An 18,258-nucleotide genomic window follows, 5' to 3' on the forward strand; every position below is an offset into this window, starting at 1 on the left:
CATGCATTAAAGTCGCCAAGGAAAATAAATCGGTCCCGCTTTGAAAGCAGTGTGGATGCGTGGTTCAGGATTGTCAAGAAGTCGGCCTTGCGTTCGCTAGGGGGACTGTACACGTACACTAATACACATTTAGGGCGTCCTTTCTTGGCCGGCCAAATTGTGACTATTTGATGGTGTGTCTCGACCCCCGATATTACGGTCGCGATTAAGGCTAAGTCCTTCCTTGCCAGGGTCGCTACAGCTGGGTGATGTAGGTCGACGTAAAGACGATAACCACCGATGGGTTTCGGTGTTTTCCCGATCTCTTGCAGGCAAATGAGGTCGGGTGGGACTAGCACCGCTTTGATGTATTGTGTGAGTGTAGCGTGTTTGTTCTGTAGTGAGCGACAGTTCCACTGCCAAATAGCAAGACTCTCTTGTTGTCTGGATGCTCTGTTAGCCATGTTGGGGAGTGCCCGAAGTTGCTTCCTCAGTCTCCATGGTTACGATGTATTTGACATACGGCTTATCGTCGCCAATGCTAAATTGTCGCTTGCGGGTCCTCTTAACGCCTTGAAGAGACTCATCCACATATTGCTTGAGTTCTTGGAACTCCTTGTATATAGGTTGTATCTGTGTCTTCATATGTTGTTGTAGTTCCTCTTTCATCTGAGCGAACATGTCGCCCATTTGCTTTGTGAGTGTTGTTTGTAGCTCCGCGAAGGGTGTCGCGAGTGAAATTGGTGATTGTGGTGAGGTTTGTAGAGGCACTCTCGCGTACTGGAAGTCTTGTGCGTGTTGTTGCAGCAGGGTGGATGGTTGGGATGGTTGGGTGGATGGTTGGTTAGTGTATGTAACTGTTCACATCGGAAAAATATATTTGGTTTCATTCTTGTTCGCCTGCCTCCTCTAGTACGGTGAGCGCGAGGGCCGCGGTGAACTGCGCTAATGCACCCACGTTGGATGGCCTTGGGCCAGTGTGCCGCTTCTCAATTGTTTCGGATCTTGAGAAAAGTACACCATGATGATATGGGTTTTGCGGTTTCCTCGATTCCAAAATATGTGCACCGATTACTGCAAGAAAAGGAGAAAATGAAAATCGTTATTTTCCCCCAAGTACAAAGTTTACAAGGCAACGTTGTTTACCTTTCTTTGTCTCATTACCTGTCTAATGATTTCAGGACTATAGGAACGAATTCACTAAACGTTTAAATTCAATGTTTCTGAATTATTGTTTTTCCCTGGCACACTGCAGTACAATTGACAGTTACCATGTTGACAAAAATGAAAAACACACAGACGGTGCGTAACGTGTGCAAAAATTCGAGTTGTCAGCCAATCTACATGTTCTTTGCGTTCATAATCAACAATAACCATCCATTCTACTTTTCTGTTTCATTTACCACCGATAACCATCACAATCGCAATATCAGTCATCTACCTTGTCATCTAATTTTCCATAGGATTCCTCTTGAGTAGATTGATTCAGTCAACTATCACTTTTATTTTCAATGGTTCAGAAATGAGCTCAAACTCAACACCCGCTTGCACAGCGTTTTGGCTGTCAATCTGCCGCCTTCCATCAAGAAAAGTTTATTGCATCTTTTCAAAGCAACAAGCCTGTGGCGGCGGCAACGGTACTACATTTTGCGCACTGTACTGTGAATAGCCTCTTCATTATAAAACACTGACCACTGACTAACGGAACTTATGAGTACTATTCAGGGCCAGCATGTGATCTTAGGTTCATTCAGGCACAGGTTCCTGTATAGTTGTGCAAGGAAGGCGTTTGTAAGTTACGTGATTTGAAGGCCTCAAAGTTGTTCACCAGTGTTCCTGCGGACCATTTATATAATTGTTCATTTTTATGATAAAATGGGTTATACTTGGACGTTTTTCTACATACAGGCTGAATTTTCTTTTGCATCCGAAGAAAGGAATAATTTATTCTTTAAAATGAAGCATCTCTCACACGCGCCACTGACAAGTCCACCTGCCTGAATACTGTGCTTTCAAAGAACACAGGCACGTGTAGTTTGCTTTTCCTCATTCATCATTCATTCATTCACTCAAATCACTTGCAGAACTCTGCGCCGCTCTGATAATTGGCGCGACGTGGTTTGTGAAGGTCAGCAGCGCAAAAACGAAGAGAGACAGTAGGAAAGAAATCGCTCTAGAAAGTTGTCACTGACAGCGGGAGGTTGCTATGGTGAATAATACGCCGGGCATAGCATTACAAGCCAACACGTGATAGCAAATGTAGTGGCAGTACCTTATCCGGAGCCAATCGGGACTTACGAATGAAGACATACTCAGATAGTGATTCTACATATGTCGCTCACAGCTTTCAATCATAGTTGCGATTGGGATTTTCCTGTTTATATAGATGTCAACCTTGAAAGACGCATTTATCGTAAAGGAAGTGGCAGCACGTGTGACTTTTGCGTTGTGCAAACAAACCACTGTACTCTAGGCTACAAACGATCACCTTCAGCATACAGCGTGCGCAACAGTCGTAAACAAGACCAGCATCTAAGCTCCTTAAATAGCTTCGACAGGGCTTGAAGTCGCAAAGTAAAAGGGGCTGTGAGAGACTGCGTAGTGGATAATTTCGGGCAAATAGGGGCTACATGGAGTTAGTTTACCATGCACCAAATGCACAGTACACGAGATTTTTTTTAGGCATTCGGCTTCCATAAGATAGAGACCACGACAGCAATAGATCAAATCCGGCACTGAGGCAAAATGTAAGCTCTAGAACCAACAACGTACCACAGGAAGCAGACAGAACAGCACTACCGTTCTGTACACCCTGTTTATTTTTTTATTCACAATAATTAACTAGAGGTTCGTGCCTATGATATTTCCTTGTAATAGTGGTCGCCTGTCTGAATCATTATTGTTTCTTCTCATTCGCAGCGTTTTATTGGATTTCATTTTTTTTTCATGCCTTCGGAAATGCAGCGTTGGGCCAGATGTCTTTATTAATTACGACTCTTGACCGCGTACTCAGCCTCAGAATGCCGTAGCCACTGTGTCGCAGCTGTGGGTCTTCTTTTAGGGGCGAAGCTCCTTATAGCGGCACCCGTTCGTCCCCGTCGTCGTCGTAGTAGTAGTAGTGTGTAACCAGTCTGAGAAAAATGAGAAAAAAAATTCCGAAGTTGTGTCCGTAGCGCGGAATCGAACCAGGGACCCATCGCTTCCGAGCGCGCGGCGTTAGCCCACTACGCCACGAAGCTTTTTTTTTCTTTATTGCCGGAACTTTCACTTTGTGGACACCAATTTCAACAGTTCTTGCCAAAAAAACCAAATACATAATGATACATATACACATACTTTCACAGTTGCATGCATCCATGTTGTGCGGTAAGCCACATTTTGGCTGCCATGTCATGTCAGGTTTAAAATTCTTTTTTAAAGTTGCGAGGGGCTCAATCCTCGTCAGGCAATCCGGGGGGCATTCCTGATCTTTAATTACATCGATGAACTTGGAAACACCCTCCCGGAAAAGTTGTCGCACAGGCCTTCGGTCAGGCTCACAATAAAAACCTGCCATTCGAGCCCGCCATAAACAGTGGAGGCCCATTAGCATAATGAGGTCCAAAGGCAGTCCGTCCTCATTTTCTACAGTTAAAAATCTAATCCCTAATGAATTTAAGGGCAATTCTTTCTGTAGTGTTCTTTGAAGAACGTCCCAAAAATAAACCCCTTCCCAACAATTCAAAAATACGTGATCGATTGTTTCCAGTTGTTTACATATAAGGCAGTTTGCTCCCCAAGGTAAATAAAAACCCTTTTCTTGTAAAAAGGCCCGTACTGGCAAAGTCCCGATATGTAATTTAAAGAAAAAGGACTTTGTACCTGGCTGCACCTGCATTTTTTTAACACGCTTTAAAACGTCATGTCCCTGTCCTCCACTGTTTATGGCTCTATACATGGGAACCGGTATGATCATGTCAAGTGTATCCCTGTATAATTTTTTCCGTGACACCGAAAAAAGGTAATCATTAGAAAAACGTACGGATAGAAAACGGACACTGTCAACTACTTCCCTTAGGTACCCTCGAAGAGAACCAGGCATACTTAAATTGCTTACCACATAAGCCGGCAGATGCTTGCTCAGTCGCAACTGACACATGGTGCGCAGAAAGGGGTCGCGCACGTCTCGAAAGAATGTAAACCTGTACTACGCCACGAAGCGGACATGGACACACGCACCACGATGGCAATAAATACCCAACATTAACGAAAGGCCGCGTTTCTAGCCCGTGTCTAACGCGTTTGTGCTAGCGCGTTACGGCCCGTGTAAGAAGCTGGTGTAAGACGCTGTGGCCTCTCCGCCTTACCTTCAACGCGTTTCGAACGTGCTGCCCAAAGCGGTGGCAAGTCAAGTTCAAGTCGAGGAGCGTTTATGAATACGGGGGGTATACTCTCTCGGCAGTCATGTGATGGCGTCGGCAAACGCGGTGCACGTTCCGGCATGTGTAAATGGCTGCGTAAGACGCTGTGGCCGCTCCCCCTTACTAGAGAGTACTGCACGTTTCTAACGCGTTTGTGCTAGCGTCCCCTTAAGCGGGAGATGCGATGATTCCCTCCGGAGCTTCGCCCACTCATCATCATTCACCCCGTGGATATGCTGTAAATTTTTTTAGAACGCTGCGTTAACTTTTGAATTATAATACGGTAACGTAAACGGTTTACTCATTTGAAATACTCACGACTTTATAGCATTTGTACTATTTATTATTTATTCTATTTTCATGCATCCCGAATGTTGAGCGTAACATGTAGCAGCAAAATGTTATAGCAAAATTACCTCTGTGTGCTCCGTGATTCCACATGGCCGTGACTCTGCGCTGACAGGAGTGACAGTCATCGAATATTGGGACGCTTTACTTTAAAAAGCATTCTCTGAAACCAAACCTAGGCTATTAAACACGACCCGCGATTGTTGAAGCCGAACAACACTGTTCGAGCCACCATATCTGGTATTTATACTCGAGTTACTCTACAATCTACAACAGTCGGTGGTTGTCCCTTGGGATAAAGAATGCAATAAAGCCATCTCGAAATGCGTAAACGCTGATCCTGATGCAACCATCTCAATGTACGCTAGTGAAGACAACGTTCACAAAGCGTAAAGTACGGCACGGCAGTGTTTTACGAAAGTGATAAGAAAAACCAGTGATAACTGGCTGATAACAATCACCGGGTGGAACGTACAACTGTTTTTAATTATTTTGCGTGCAGACATCGATAAAAGCAACGAACAGCGCTGCAAGCAACATTATTCTCTGACAAAGCTTATAAGTGGGAAATTTAGTAAAAGGTCATTGTGATGAACGGAGCAACAGTGAAACACGTGGTGACAGGAAGTGTCGTTTGCTTCATGTGTTTCACTGCACTGTACTCGCGACGATAAGTATTCTGTGAAGCGGCCACTCGCATTTAAGTAGGAATTGAAGGCTTTACTGAAGGAAGTTTCACCTACTGCAACCTTCCTTTTTCATTTGCTACACCACCTCTAAGAACGACGCCTAGGGACGCACAAGAGTCGAATGATTACCGCAATTTCTTTTTGCATTTTACACTGAAGTTTCAACCATTTCAGTTCATCACATCCACGAAAATTGGTGGGAAATCTTGTTGAGCCTCACTTTCACTTACGTTTCGCACCATCAGCAGTTCCACCACGTTCAGTCCTGACCGCAACGGGTGCAATGCCTTTCCCGTATTGTCCTCGAACTTCTCCCTCAGTCTGAATCCTATGCATCATGCAAGACGGTACAGTGTGAGCGTCGATTCCTGGTAGTTGGCATGCTAAGCTCAGTTATTTGAGTCACCTGACGTGCCTGATGACGTTGGTTGCTGTCCGGTCACACAGCCTTCATGTGTATTTAGAAGTGGAGTTTTTTAGGTGTTTAAGTTTCTGTACGACGTGGACAGTGAGCAGATGCATGGCAGAAAGCGATGACCAGGAAAGGAATGCTCTTGAATTAATACATGAGTGCACGTTGGTAGTGCTAAACAACTTTCTACAAGCCAGTTCTTCCACTGCCTAAATTCACATATCTATGTCAAACTAGAGAGCGAAATATATTGCCGGTGCAGAACATACATTATTTGGCCCGCATTCTGGAGTAACTCTTTCATAACCGGTGCCACGTACTTCTTTCTTCTTTCTGGGGTTTTACGTGCCAAAACCAGTTCTGATTATGAGGCACGCCGTAGTGAAGGGCTCCGGATTAATTTTGACCACCTGGGGTTCTTTAACGTGCACTACAACGCAAGCACACGGGCGTTTTTGCATTTCGCCTGCATCGAAATGCGGCCACCGGGGCCGGGATCACGTATTGCCGCCATACGAATTGCCTAGCTCTTGCGCTCATACGCCAAACTATATTCGTTTAGTTTCCAGTTATATATTACTCATGTTGTTTATATTTAAATTCATTGGTAGGAAACTTTTCACTGGAATAGTCACCTTTATTACGGATTGACTGATGAACCCAGTAACTTACATGATTCGTAATGCCAGGGTCTTTATTTGAATCTCTACGTAGTACTTCGGAAGTTCTAACACTCAGGCTCTGATCGTAAAGTAGTCGTACCTAAGTATGCCCACAAAAAGCAGTTTATAAGAATCACAGACTAAGCTATCGGTGTGTGAGTCTGGGTGCATTGTGGAGGTGTTCAGATTTTTAAAAATAACATTCACCTGCTTTAATGAAGCGAAAACTTCATTACGCTACCTCGGGCAACCGTCGGCGGCTCAACACTTTTCACCTTGAGAACTAGAGGTCAAACCACAAGAGATCATTAAGGCGCGTTTATAGTCCGACGTTATCGGCATGCGGGCGAGCGTCATCAGACGCTGGGCGCGTCGGAGCGCATTGGCCGCGCACCCGGTCACGTTGGCGGCACTACTACGTCGAACCATCGGTCGAACTACAGCCGCTGTTGTTCTCGCCAAGGTGACACAACGCGTGTGCGCGTTCACGCTACGTCGGACTATATTTAGGCCTCTGCGGAGCCCTGAAAGGAGACATTGCCGCCGTTGCCCGAGCAGAGTTGGGCCCGGCGGCGAGTTGCAACCAAGTCTCACTACATTACTGATCGCCGCAGTGTCTTCATAGGCATAAAAGAAAAATGATGAATACAGACTGTATTTATTGCAAATATCTCTGTATATCATTGAGAAACCACACCTCGGCCACAGCTCGACAATGGGCCTAGGCAGGGTAGTGAAGCTTTCGCTATCAACCAGGGTTAACCAAAGCTAAACCACAGCAATTTTTCTCGTGTGGGGCCATGCCTTGACCAATTTACGTGAATTTCTAAGCGAATCCATTCAATTTATTTGCTTAGTATTAGTTTATTTAAGACAGCAACGCGTAATGCAAACATTGCCGATGTTGGCTTACAGAAATTATGCAGAGTTTGGGCATTTTTCTCTTCCTATGCGCCGTTTTGATAACCTGCTGCTTTAAGCATGGAATCATTTGAGCTCCCGTTGTCGGCAACCTTGAGCCAAAAGCCAGAGCAGTTATCCGGACACTCAAACGAGAATATCCGCGCATCGTCGCGAGAACAAAACGACATATTCCGAGCAACCAGTCAAAAGTTAAGCAAATGCGGTTTCTGTTCCCCAACGCTTTGTACAGGGCCGCATTGCATACGAAAGTTACTTCCTAAACAAGTTACAAAAAATATTGCTTCCGATTTCTTCCCAATTATTCACAATAACACTCAAGCTTAGCTTCTAGTACGCTGAAGTTTCATCTGCCATTTCCAATAGCGACGTTCAAAAGGCAGATAGAGGGCACGATACACTTCATTGTCCTCTTCTGGCACTGATACAGGTTTGCCTGTGCTCTTTTTACCGCCAGCGCTCCGTGAGCAGTCTTCGACAAGAAGAAAAAGTAGCGACAGACGTGGAGCGCGCTACGCTGTTGGAAGAAGAAAAGCGGTTGAAGGCGGCGGTACCACAGGAAGCAAAAGACGCCATATGGTTGCCATATCATGCTTACATATACTCACGATTACGGGAGAGCCTGCATTTTATCGAAATGAAAATTAATTTCGCCACCGATTTAGTCTGCGCATGTGGGATGCATCCGTACTTGTAGAAAAAACGTTTCTCTCGTCTCTGCGAAACAAGGCAGTACGGCATTCTTCTTACTTATTGAATGTTACAAAATAGCAAGTTTTGCCGCGCATACGACCGGCTATCTCAATCTATTATGTAGGAAAAACAACGACAAAGAAGAAGAAAAATGCGAAACCCAGCCAATGCCTTTATAAAAATGGCAAAGTATTAACAGATCAAGTTCGTGAATCTCAGATTAAGAAAAAAACTGTCAACCCTTCCACTAGGGTGGAGATGGAAGACCAGCGAAGCTTTACTATGGTGGGAATTATGTATTTCCAATTATGACTATTAAGATGCGATGGTGTAATTGGTTATTTGACTATTAAAGAATGATATATATATATGATCCGGTGGTTTTCATTTATTTAATGACCACAGAGACCGTGGCTCTGTGGCCACGGTACACCGCCATGTGTTGTACGGCAAAGGTTGGCACGTTCTTCATAAAAATTCTACCAACGCCGCGTGCGTTCGGTGCGAACGCGGGCAAAACGCCGCCGCCCTGTCGACAACAGTTCTGAGCGTTGTTTGTGTGACCGCACACAACCGCTGCCAAAACACTGGCGTGAGCAAGCAGACCAGCGGTAGCGAGCGAAGGTTCATGCGGTGTATCGCTTCAACGGAAACTGAGCGGCGAAAGCACAGCGCACACAAAGGTAGGAGCCGTGCTGCAGATCGCTTTCAACAGATACAGTGCGTGCGACCGCCCGTCGCCGCGCAAAGTACAAGTACGCAGTCAATTGCTCGCACAGCAAAAGCCGCATTCCCTCTTTCCCGGGCTGCCTTCCCGCTTTCCTCCTTTCGCGTGGAGTCGCCAGTTCCCCTTGCGCCTGGTCGCAAGAAGGCTGTTTCACATGGCGCGATTGGGGCGAAAAAAAATCGTTCTGCCGCGCACGTCGCAGAGCGATTTTCGCTGAGAGCTTTCACATGCGTCTGTGACAGCGCGATTTCCGTCGCAGCGACGCCGAAGGTCGCCCCCTGCTCACGAAGCACCCAAGCCTGCATCGCTAAATAAAAACAGCGTGGAAACTAGTCACATAATAAAATGTTCTTCTTATTATTTGTAAATACAATGAGTACACCATTTTTTAATGTTTAAATGCGTTGAGCCTTTACGATCACTTAGTCTGCAACTGCGGCGAGTGAAACGGTAAACAACACAGCAAGTATGAGCGTGCGGCTAGTGCGGCGTCGGTGGGGTGGTTTCGTTTATTACCCCGTTGTTGCGGTAATATATGGAAGCCACAATTCTTCTCCTGGAGGAGTATATGCTTCTGCAGAAGAAGCGACCATTGAGTATGTAAGCACCTGGCACAATTTGTAGCGATAAAGAGGTTCATGACGGTGACGATCAAGTGGGTACTTGCCGTATGTTGAAGGCGGCGTCTGCTCCTGACCTGGATAGCGTGCAGCTTCTCATTTTAAACGAATTGTGTGAGCTAGAGAAAACAAAAATTGTTCATGAAGCTCCTGAGCCACAGGCGCTGGTAGATACGCTCTGTTAAAACATCATTGAAACTGGTGCGCGACATTGCTTCGCTGAGCTTCCAACACGCCGTAAAACAGGAAAGCGCCTATTTCGACGGCGCTTGCTGTTACGTCACGTTGCTCCGCCCACATCGCGCCGATCGCTGCGACTCAGCGACGGAAATTGCAACATGTTGGAATCCCGTCGCGGAGAGCCCGCGACGTCACTGCGGTCGCTGAGCGACGGAATTCGCTGTGTCACTGTGTGATAATCGCGCCATGTGAAACGGCCTAGATACGCATTTCGTGACGCAGCTAAACATCGCCTCCCCTCCTTCTTTCCCGTTCCCCCACGGCATTCCGCGCGACGGAAGAAGTTGCGTTTGCTCTCCGCCGTGCGTTCGCTCCCCGTGTCCCTAGCGCGCTTTCACTCGCATATACACATACGGCCAATCAGTTTTTATTGCGATAGCAATTATATGGACACTCAAAAGCAGATTTCTGCCGTCGGCGTCGCCGTCGCCGTCGCCGTGAGGTTCCGCATGACGTCAATGGAGATGAAATCGTCGCCGATGATAAGATAAGTGGTTCTTGAGGGCGCGCCGAACGCTGTATGTGCGAGTGAAAGGGCGCGAGGGACGCGCGCTTTCACGGGGAGTGAACGCACGGCGGAGAAAAAACGCGCGTTCTGCGCTGTGCTCCCTTAAGGGCTGCAGAAGTAGGCGTCTCTTTCCTCCTCTACCATCACCATATATGTAGAGCAAACGTGCCTTCTTCCGACACGCGACAGGCCGTGGGGGGAGGGGGGGGAGGGAAGGGAGGCGACGTTTAGCTGCGGCACCAAGTGCTTATTTATATCAGAGGCTCCGACAACAGTCACCAACGCCGCACGCATTTTCAGCGAACGCGGGCAAAACGCCGACGGCGTCGACAACAGTTCTGCGTGTTGCCGGTGCTGCTGCATGTCCAAGTTTATACAGCTGATAAAGCTGCTATCATTACTCCGCATAGCTCTCTTCAAATTTGCTATCGCAATTGATACTTCGCCTTTCAGGTGAAACTGCGACAACTTTTTTTCTACACGTGGACACGACCATCCCAGACTGAGACTGTTACAGCTTCGCTGTAATAAAGAAGAAAGAGGGTATAACACTACAAGAGCAAGACATTCAAGGGAAGATAGTGTGACCATACAGGTTCAATATATCACAAACATTTATTTTTCTTTATTAATTCGGCCGTCTACGACAAGAACCCGAAGTGCCTCGAAAGATTATCTCTCGCTGTGGCTGCACTAGGAGGGCCCGATGACTTTGTGCACAAAGACGGTTTCCCGGTCTAAAGTGTCCAGATGATTACAAAATATATCTCGCTGCACATCGTGTTGTGGGAATCCAACGAGACAGTGCTCAACAGAAGCCTCTATAGTTCTACAGTTCTTTTGAACCTACTCAGGCTCAATAATAGTCGGGTGCGATCCAAGTAAGCCGTGCAGGCTTCAGTGTAGCATCTTATCTAATATGTGGGCAATCTTGAGGTTTACAGGAAAGTGAATCCGAGGCTAAATGCTCAGCAAAAAAGACTTTGTACGGTCATAAACCATGTCTTGCGGCATACCTTGTATCACACGCCGCAAAGGAGGCTCTTAGCGAGAATGCAGCAGGTGTCAGTGATACAAAATTATCTGGCTCAGCAGCGAGCTTATCTGGTGACTGATTTGACTACACTCATATGGTGACTACAATTATGGCTTTGAATCTATTGTAAATCAATATAGCTATCAAAAACGGTGGTGCTGTGTCTCGACGGTTCTTCGCATGTGACACAGGCAAGATATTTATCTTCCTACCTTTCGTTCAGAATTCCAAAAATATAATTTCCTCTTTACGAAAAACGTGCTTTAAAAGTGCTTTTAGAACGGCTATATTACGCTTATTATTGATTCATCGCTGTTAGCGTTGTTAAGCGGACGATACGGCGAAAGTTTAGCGGACGCTATAGCTGACCACTGTGTTAAATTCGCTTGTCAGACAAGGTAAGTCCCTTCTCTGCTCAGTTATCTAATCTGCATTTCAGGGGTCGTATAGCGTAGAGCTATTCCATTCTGACTTTATTCCAATGTCCTGGCGGTCAATTTATATAACTGCTGACGCAGGCATCAGGTGGTGACTCGCAGCCGCTGTTTAAACAACCCAATTAAACGATCTTTTAGTTTATAGGTGGTTACGCTTGTTGCGCTTTGAAGGCAAATAGCATTGCCTACCTTAACAGGTTTTTATTATCTAATTGGTTGACATGAGGCGAAGAGCGCGCAAAAATTGAGGGGGTTTTGGTGGGTCCAAGCTAGCACAGTGAAAACAGATAACCGGATGAGGAGGGCGATGCGGGTGTAAGTGTTTAGTCCGCTTCCCCTTGCTTAGCTTGAAGAGGCCGGTCGAAAATGTGGCGGCATGCAATCGGAAGGATAACCGCACCACTAAAACGGATCCTTAGCGAATAAGAGTGGGCAGAGTGATGTCGTATACGTGCTGTAAGAGCTCGGCAATGTTATACTGCCACTGCAAAAGCTTTATACACGCAGAGAAATCCATTCTCACTGGCTGCTCCGAGAAGCCACAGCCTTAATTATTGGTGGGCAGCCATCCTTTTTTTCGTTACGGAACTATTAAAAAAATGTCAGTTTTGTTCGGCATACTAATGCATATTTAGGGCATGCACTTCACTTCGAGCTGGTGTGATTTTGCTGTCGATTTGTGCTGTCGAATGACAGAAAGGCGAAGATGGCGCAGTCCGAAACGTTTTGACCAGTACCATAGGGCTCATGGCGAAATATGCGTAGAATAGCAAAGAATTATTTTCTTTATTTCGTCCTAATAAGGCATAATTAGTGAGTACACTAAATATAAAACGGGAAGTTCTCGCTATTTTTTTACTACGCGTGACAGACAGGCAATGTGGTGGTGGCCCGAAACATTTTTGACCAATCGTAGTGGGCTAGCGGTAGAATTAGAATAGAAACAGTTTGGAATAGCTTTACGTTATAGCGCCCTAACTTGGCAACGGAACCAGTGCTCCCGCCCCGTCTTCGTCTTTTTTTAGATCGTTTTTTTTTGCGGCTTGTTGCCCAGTATCTAATTGTACGGGTACACTACAAAATCGGATCCTTAGCCTAATTTTTTTGCCTAAAAGATGCATTTGCTCGTTGAGGGTCCCGATGCAATCTTTACGTTTGGGACTGTTTCCTGTATTTTTTATTTCAAAACAATTAAAGCAATTCTTCACAGGCCATCAGCTTAGCCGCTGTCGCGATTTTCTAGCGCCCATTCCCAAACACCCGCCTGGAGAGTGTACTGGGTTTGGCATTGCGCTGCTAACCCCGATGGCGCAGGATCAAATCCCGGCACCGGCGGCCGCATCTCGATGAGGGCGCAATGAAAAAAAAAGTCACAATCCTGCGCGGCACACGCAGCACAGTCACAGCGTAAGCTGGTGGAGCAGCTCAACAGTAGCTCCAATTTGGGCACCACGCCCAATAATATCTTCGCGGCAGTCTGTTTGCCTCGTTTTCACGAGAACGATCTGAACGGTCCGCCCGGCGTCGATGGCAAGCTCCGGCTTGTAATGCTCTCTCCACAGCAGTCTGCCGAGCCTGATCAAGCCTTACAACTACAGCTTGCATGTCGGGCGCGCCGCGTTTGCAGGCACCTTAACTCGATGGCGCCACCATACTGGCGGAGGCTCGGCAGCTCGGGAGCGCGTTGATTGCGCACCTCGTCGGAATCGCATATCGTCGTCTGCGCCTGCGGACGCTGCGTTTGCAGGCATCTTACCTAGATGGCACCACCATACTGGCGGAGGCTCGAGTCGTCTCACTCTGCGTTTGCCTTAGGGTATTTTCCGCGGCCCGATAGCAAGCGCTTGCGTGGCTCAGTGGTAGAGTAACCGGCTCCCACGCAGCGGGCTCGGGTTCGATCCCGGCGGGAATAGGGTACTTTTTTCGCGTTTCCGGCGATAGTGGTTACGCGGCCGCCGGTGGCGGCATCATCGCGACCCGAAACGGCAATTGTAATGAGCTCATAACAGATTACGCTGTAAAATCTACCGTGTACCATGCATTGCATGCAGGTTAAAGAAGCGTAGGTGTCAAAACTAATCCTGAGTACACCACTATGGCGTTCCTCATAACCATATCGCGGTTTCGGCACGTAAATCCTGAGAGTTTATTTTAATTCCCAAACATATTTCTCACAGGGACAAATGCGTTCATGGAAGGCTAAGAAAGCCAAATAAAAATATCTGAGCGGGTCGCTTTCTGAAACGGGGATTATAAATTCAAATTGAGTAAATGCCGGTCGAAATTCAAGACTTGAAAACTTTGTTTATTATGGTCGCCAAAGTGCTCGATGAGATATACCATCGGAAGAATTTAAGTGGGTCTACTCAACTTGCAGTGCAATTCCGGGAAAGTAATTGGCTGGCAACGATGCTGGGCTTTTTTCACCATCTCGTAGGTTTTTGACTTCCTTATGCACCATACTCAAGCTGTGGGAAATACATTTACTGCAATGTTTCAATTTTTTGCTAGTACTGCAGTTCCTCCTTACGTAAATTAAAGAAAGCGACGTTTTACCTGACCACGGCTACGCACTCTTAGGCATCTTTCGGTTTGCTTCTGCCAGATCATTGCTGTTTTAAGCCTGTCTCAAACACTGTATAAGCAATGCCTACTATACCAGAAGCCTCTCGCATCGCTCGTGGTCCTAATGAAACGGAGGGCCGCTTAGTTCATGGAAGTTCGTGGTAGTTGCAAAGAGATGGAGCTCGCAACCAACAGTACTCTGGCTGCTGCGAAAATGTCGACCACGAGGCCCATGCCAGCTTGGCCAGTCGTTCGGCGAGGTAACCTCGGAGGAATGGGCCACGCGATTTGAAACGGGAGTGACCGCCACAACTAGGGTGCCCCAATGCGCACCTCCTTCTCTGCTCCGTAGCGGAGGGCGAGGAGATGCGTGTGAGGAGGATATTCAGGCATCCTAGCCACGACCAGCGCTCGCAGCAGACAGTGGAGGAGAGAAGGAAACAGTAGAGGCCGGAACAGGGTTCTCGGCTCACGCGGCAGGAATATTGAGAGGAAGCATTGGTAGAGCAAACCACAACCTGGACCCTGTGAGTCATTTAGGCTTTCATGTATCATAGAGTCGATAACAACATGCACGTAATTGCGCCCTTTTTAGAGATCGCATAGATTTCAGAGTGGCAAGGAACTACGTGGGATAAATGCTGGGTACATGTACCACCCGCACCTGCTTTTCAGTTGTCCAGGTAAATCTTTAGGGGCCCTGGCTGTCGGCGTCTACCGCGTGATCACGCTCAAAAGTGCTCAAAACAAGTGCAGAATTGATCAAAACCGGTTAAAAGTAAACTAGCTTGATTTAAAATAACTTAAAAGACAGGAATAATCAAGCATTATTCGCACTAATTAACAGAAATTTGTTAAAATCGTTCTTAACTATCGTCAGGAAAGGCTTTGGCTCCATGTGCGTGGTGGTTTCCCACCAGTTATGCCCTAGCACAAGTGTCAAAACGAATGATGGATTGCTAAACACAAGTTAAAGACAGAATAAAACAAGATAAACGCATGGAAAACACAAGGGAAACAACGGCGAATCCCTGCTCCGAACTTCACCAGCTTTCACGTTGAGTGGAACTGCATTACCGCCCAGTTTACCATTGCATTTTTCGTCTATATTGCATCTCATCGTGCTCTTAGGTCTCTTAGCAAACCACAGGTCTTTAATGTGTACAAATCAAATCAGTTTTGACTGGTGTGAATCACAGAACCAGTCCGTAGCCGACGCACGTTGAGCTCATTTTTGCCCATGTCTTCAACTGGAGCTGAATGGGGGGCATGTGGACCAGGGGGAATGGAAAAAAAGGTTTTGAAGATTTTGGGTTCATGTATTTCTGAAGTCATGAATTTCGCCTCCAGTGCTACTGAGATACGTTGGCTGAGTAAAGCAAGTGTGCCATGTAGACAACTGATGTGGAAGCGTCAATGCGACCAATTTCATTACTGCATTTCATAGACATTACCCACGAACACAGTTAGCAGCAATTTCGTAAAATCATTACAAATAGTTTATTCATTTGTTTCAGGGACTGGACAGAGACATCACATATCTGACTTGTTTGGCACTGACACGTCTTGAAGCATCTCGCAGCTCTTCCGTCTCAGCCGTAGAATCCGCGGCCATATCCACCACCGAAGCCGCGACCATATCCACCACCGAAGCCTCGACCATATCCGCCACCGAAGCCTCGGCCGTAGCCACCATAGCCACCGTAGCCACCGTAGCCACCGTAGCCACGTCCACGTCCGTAGCCGAACTGGGCAGTTGCCAGGCTGCAGAGGGCAGCCAGTACCACAAGTGTGAGGAGGAAGGTCTTGGTGCTCAGAGAGAACATGGCTGTAAGTCCTGCAACATGATGATGACATACATGTAACCGACGAGGAAAACTTGAGTGCACGAACAAATGAACATAACATGGACGTGGCACCCTTGCGGCACTTATGCTGCGTTATATGTCCCCTCGCTTTAAACGGATATTAGTGGCTCATGTTGCCTCAGTGTCTGGCAATGCCCTTTGCCGTTTCGAGGCTACTAAAATCTTATGCAGAAATACTTAGTAGCTACAAATAATTTCTTTTTAAACAGCACTGAAGGTCTATTTTTGTTTCATGGTGAAAAGTGTGCAGAAGTATCCTCCTGAGCCCCGAACACAAAGCCATCAGCGCTCTTCAACGTGTTTTTTTTTTTATTGTCTACTGTAATGCCATCAACTTTAAAAGCCAATTTTTAAAATTTATATACCACAGTTAGATTCCAAAAGCTGCATCTCCATGTCTCTGCTATCTCCATCATTTTCTAACCTTTGCAAAGGTAAAAACTGCATTACACTGCTTAAACGCAGAGGGGAAGAAGGCACTACGCCGTAGAGACTCGGCCTAGTCGGTACATACTCGACAGGGGAACAGCGCAAATAAACACGCGAGACAAGAAAGGAAAAATACACCAGGGATACGTGTAGGAACTACGCGGAACTACGTGTAGTACAGTGCCATGTTGCGGCCGCGACCGGTTTTTTCACGCAATCTCAGTGATTTCGGAACACACCTTACGGTTGCTTTCGGCCGTCTGTGACGACACAGAGGTATCGATCAATTTATTGTCAAATTTCTCGAAAGCGGTTGAAACCACTTTTTTACAGTTACACATACGCCGTACTCCATACCCAGAATGAATATGTTGCGTAATCACTTCCGAGTGAACTTTGAAAAAAAAAGTGTAAAGCAATGTGCAATTTGTTGTACAAGGGGTCTTAGGAGGGTATATATACCATGTGGTTTTCGCCTCTGGGTAGTTTTACACATTAGAGCTCTAGGTAGCAAAAGGCACAGACACCGCGCCAGGTGTCGTTCATGAAGGTTCACGCAAATAACTGCTCTGATAACAGTATCGTCGGTAACAATATCTCTCTGTAACAATATAAACACAGCTAAAGGATGCTGTCCTTAAGTTCTGTCTCACATATATTCAATAAGAGAGCAGAAGCCGCATTTCACAAACTCTCTCGGTAGAACTTAACGTTACATTTTCACGGCATCAATTTTTAGCGTTCTTCAGTGGTTTGTTGTTTCATATTTGTCTTTGTATTTTTCTGCGGTGTTTATTAGCTACAACCGGCACGCCGGAGCATAACTCAGTATATTATATATGAAACATTCTGGTAGTCAAAAAGATTATGGGTAGCGGCCTTGAAGGTTCAAACAAAAGAGTTACATAGCGTTGTACAATCCTCCGCCACACAATTCATTGCCTAGTGCAGACACAAGTGAATATAAACTTTGCAGTCAGTCAGTCGATCTAATCAAATGGCCCTCACAGTGGTTACTCTAATAGCCTTAAGTTTCGCTGCTCTCTCGGGACAACACACAGCGTAAACAAAACCAACACAGCAAATCCTCTATGCTTAACTATTCATAGTTGAGTAGAAAGTGAATGAACGTGGCCCGGCATTTGAAAGGAAACGCCGCAGTGCCCGAATACTGGGTTCTTGAATAGCCAGCTCTTACCTGTTGGCGTAATGCGCAGGGGGCAGATGAGACAATGATGTGTTCTCTGAGCCTGTGCGCACTCGCTTATATAGCACTGAACGATCCCACGTGTCGGCGTGCCCTTTGCCTATTACGCGCTGCGAAATTGATCGAACGACCTTCAACCGGGAAAGCCCCCCCCCTTCGTGTAACGCACCACAACACGGGGAGACTTGTACGTTGCCAAGTTAACATTCCGTTCGCGTGCATGTCAAAGGGTATTCCCCGTTTTACTATAGTGTATACGTTTGGTTGTGTCGTCAGTCTTGTTACCTTGCGTGCTACAGCTGTGACCCCCAACTTCCTGCAAGTAAAGTGTGGAAGCGTGAACGCTGGGGAAATGAATAAGGGGAAAGAGATGGCGCTCACTTTTTACGCGTGCTTTATCTTGGCGAATAACAACGCCTGCCGTTTCAGTTCATGCTTTTTGTGCGTTGGTTGTTAATGACAAGTTGTGAAGAACATTTATTTGGATGGGGAAAACCAGATTCGCTGTCGGCAACGA

At 46.4% G+C, this 18,258-nt stretch overlaps 1 protein-coding gene across 1 annotated transcript; it reads right to left on the reverse strand.

Annotated features, from left to right (window-relative positions):
* Positions 1 to 15,708: 15,708 nt before the first annotated feature.
* Positions 15,709 to 17,771, reverse strand: LOC119450852 (neuropeptide-like protein 29). The gene is made up of 2 exons (XM_037714346.2): positions 17,733 to 17,771; positions 15,709 to 16,074 (listed from the first exon to the last, which is right to left on the reverse strand). The coding sequence occupies exon 2, from the start codon at positions 16,061 to 16,063 to the stop codon at positions 15,830 to 15,832; it is 234 nt and encodes a 77-aa protein (XP_037570274.1). The 5' UTR covers positions 16,064 to 16,074; positions 17,733 to 17,771; the 3' UTR covers positions 15,709 to 15,829.
* Positions 17,772 to 18,258: the final 487 nt, after the last annotated feature.

The sequence above is a fragment of the Dermacentor silvarum genome, chromosome 4 (genome assembly GCF_013339745.2).
Source record: "Dermacentor silvarum isolate Dsil-2018 chromosome 4, BIME_Dsil_1.4, whole genome shotgun sequence".
Taxonomy (NCBI): Eukaryota; Metazoa; Arthropoda; class Arachnida; order Ixodida; family Ixodidae; genus Dermacentor; species Dermacentor silvarum.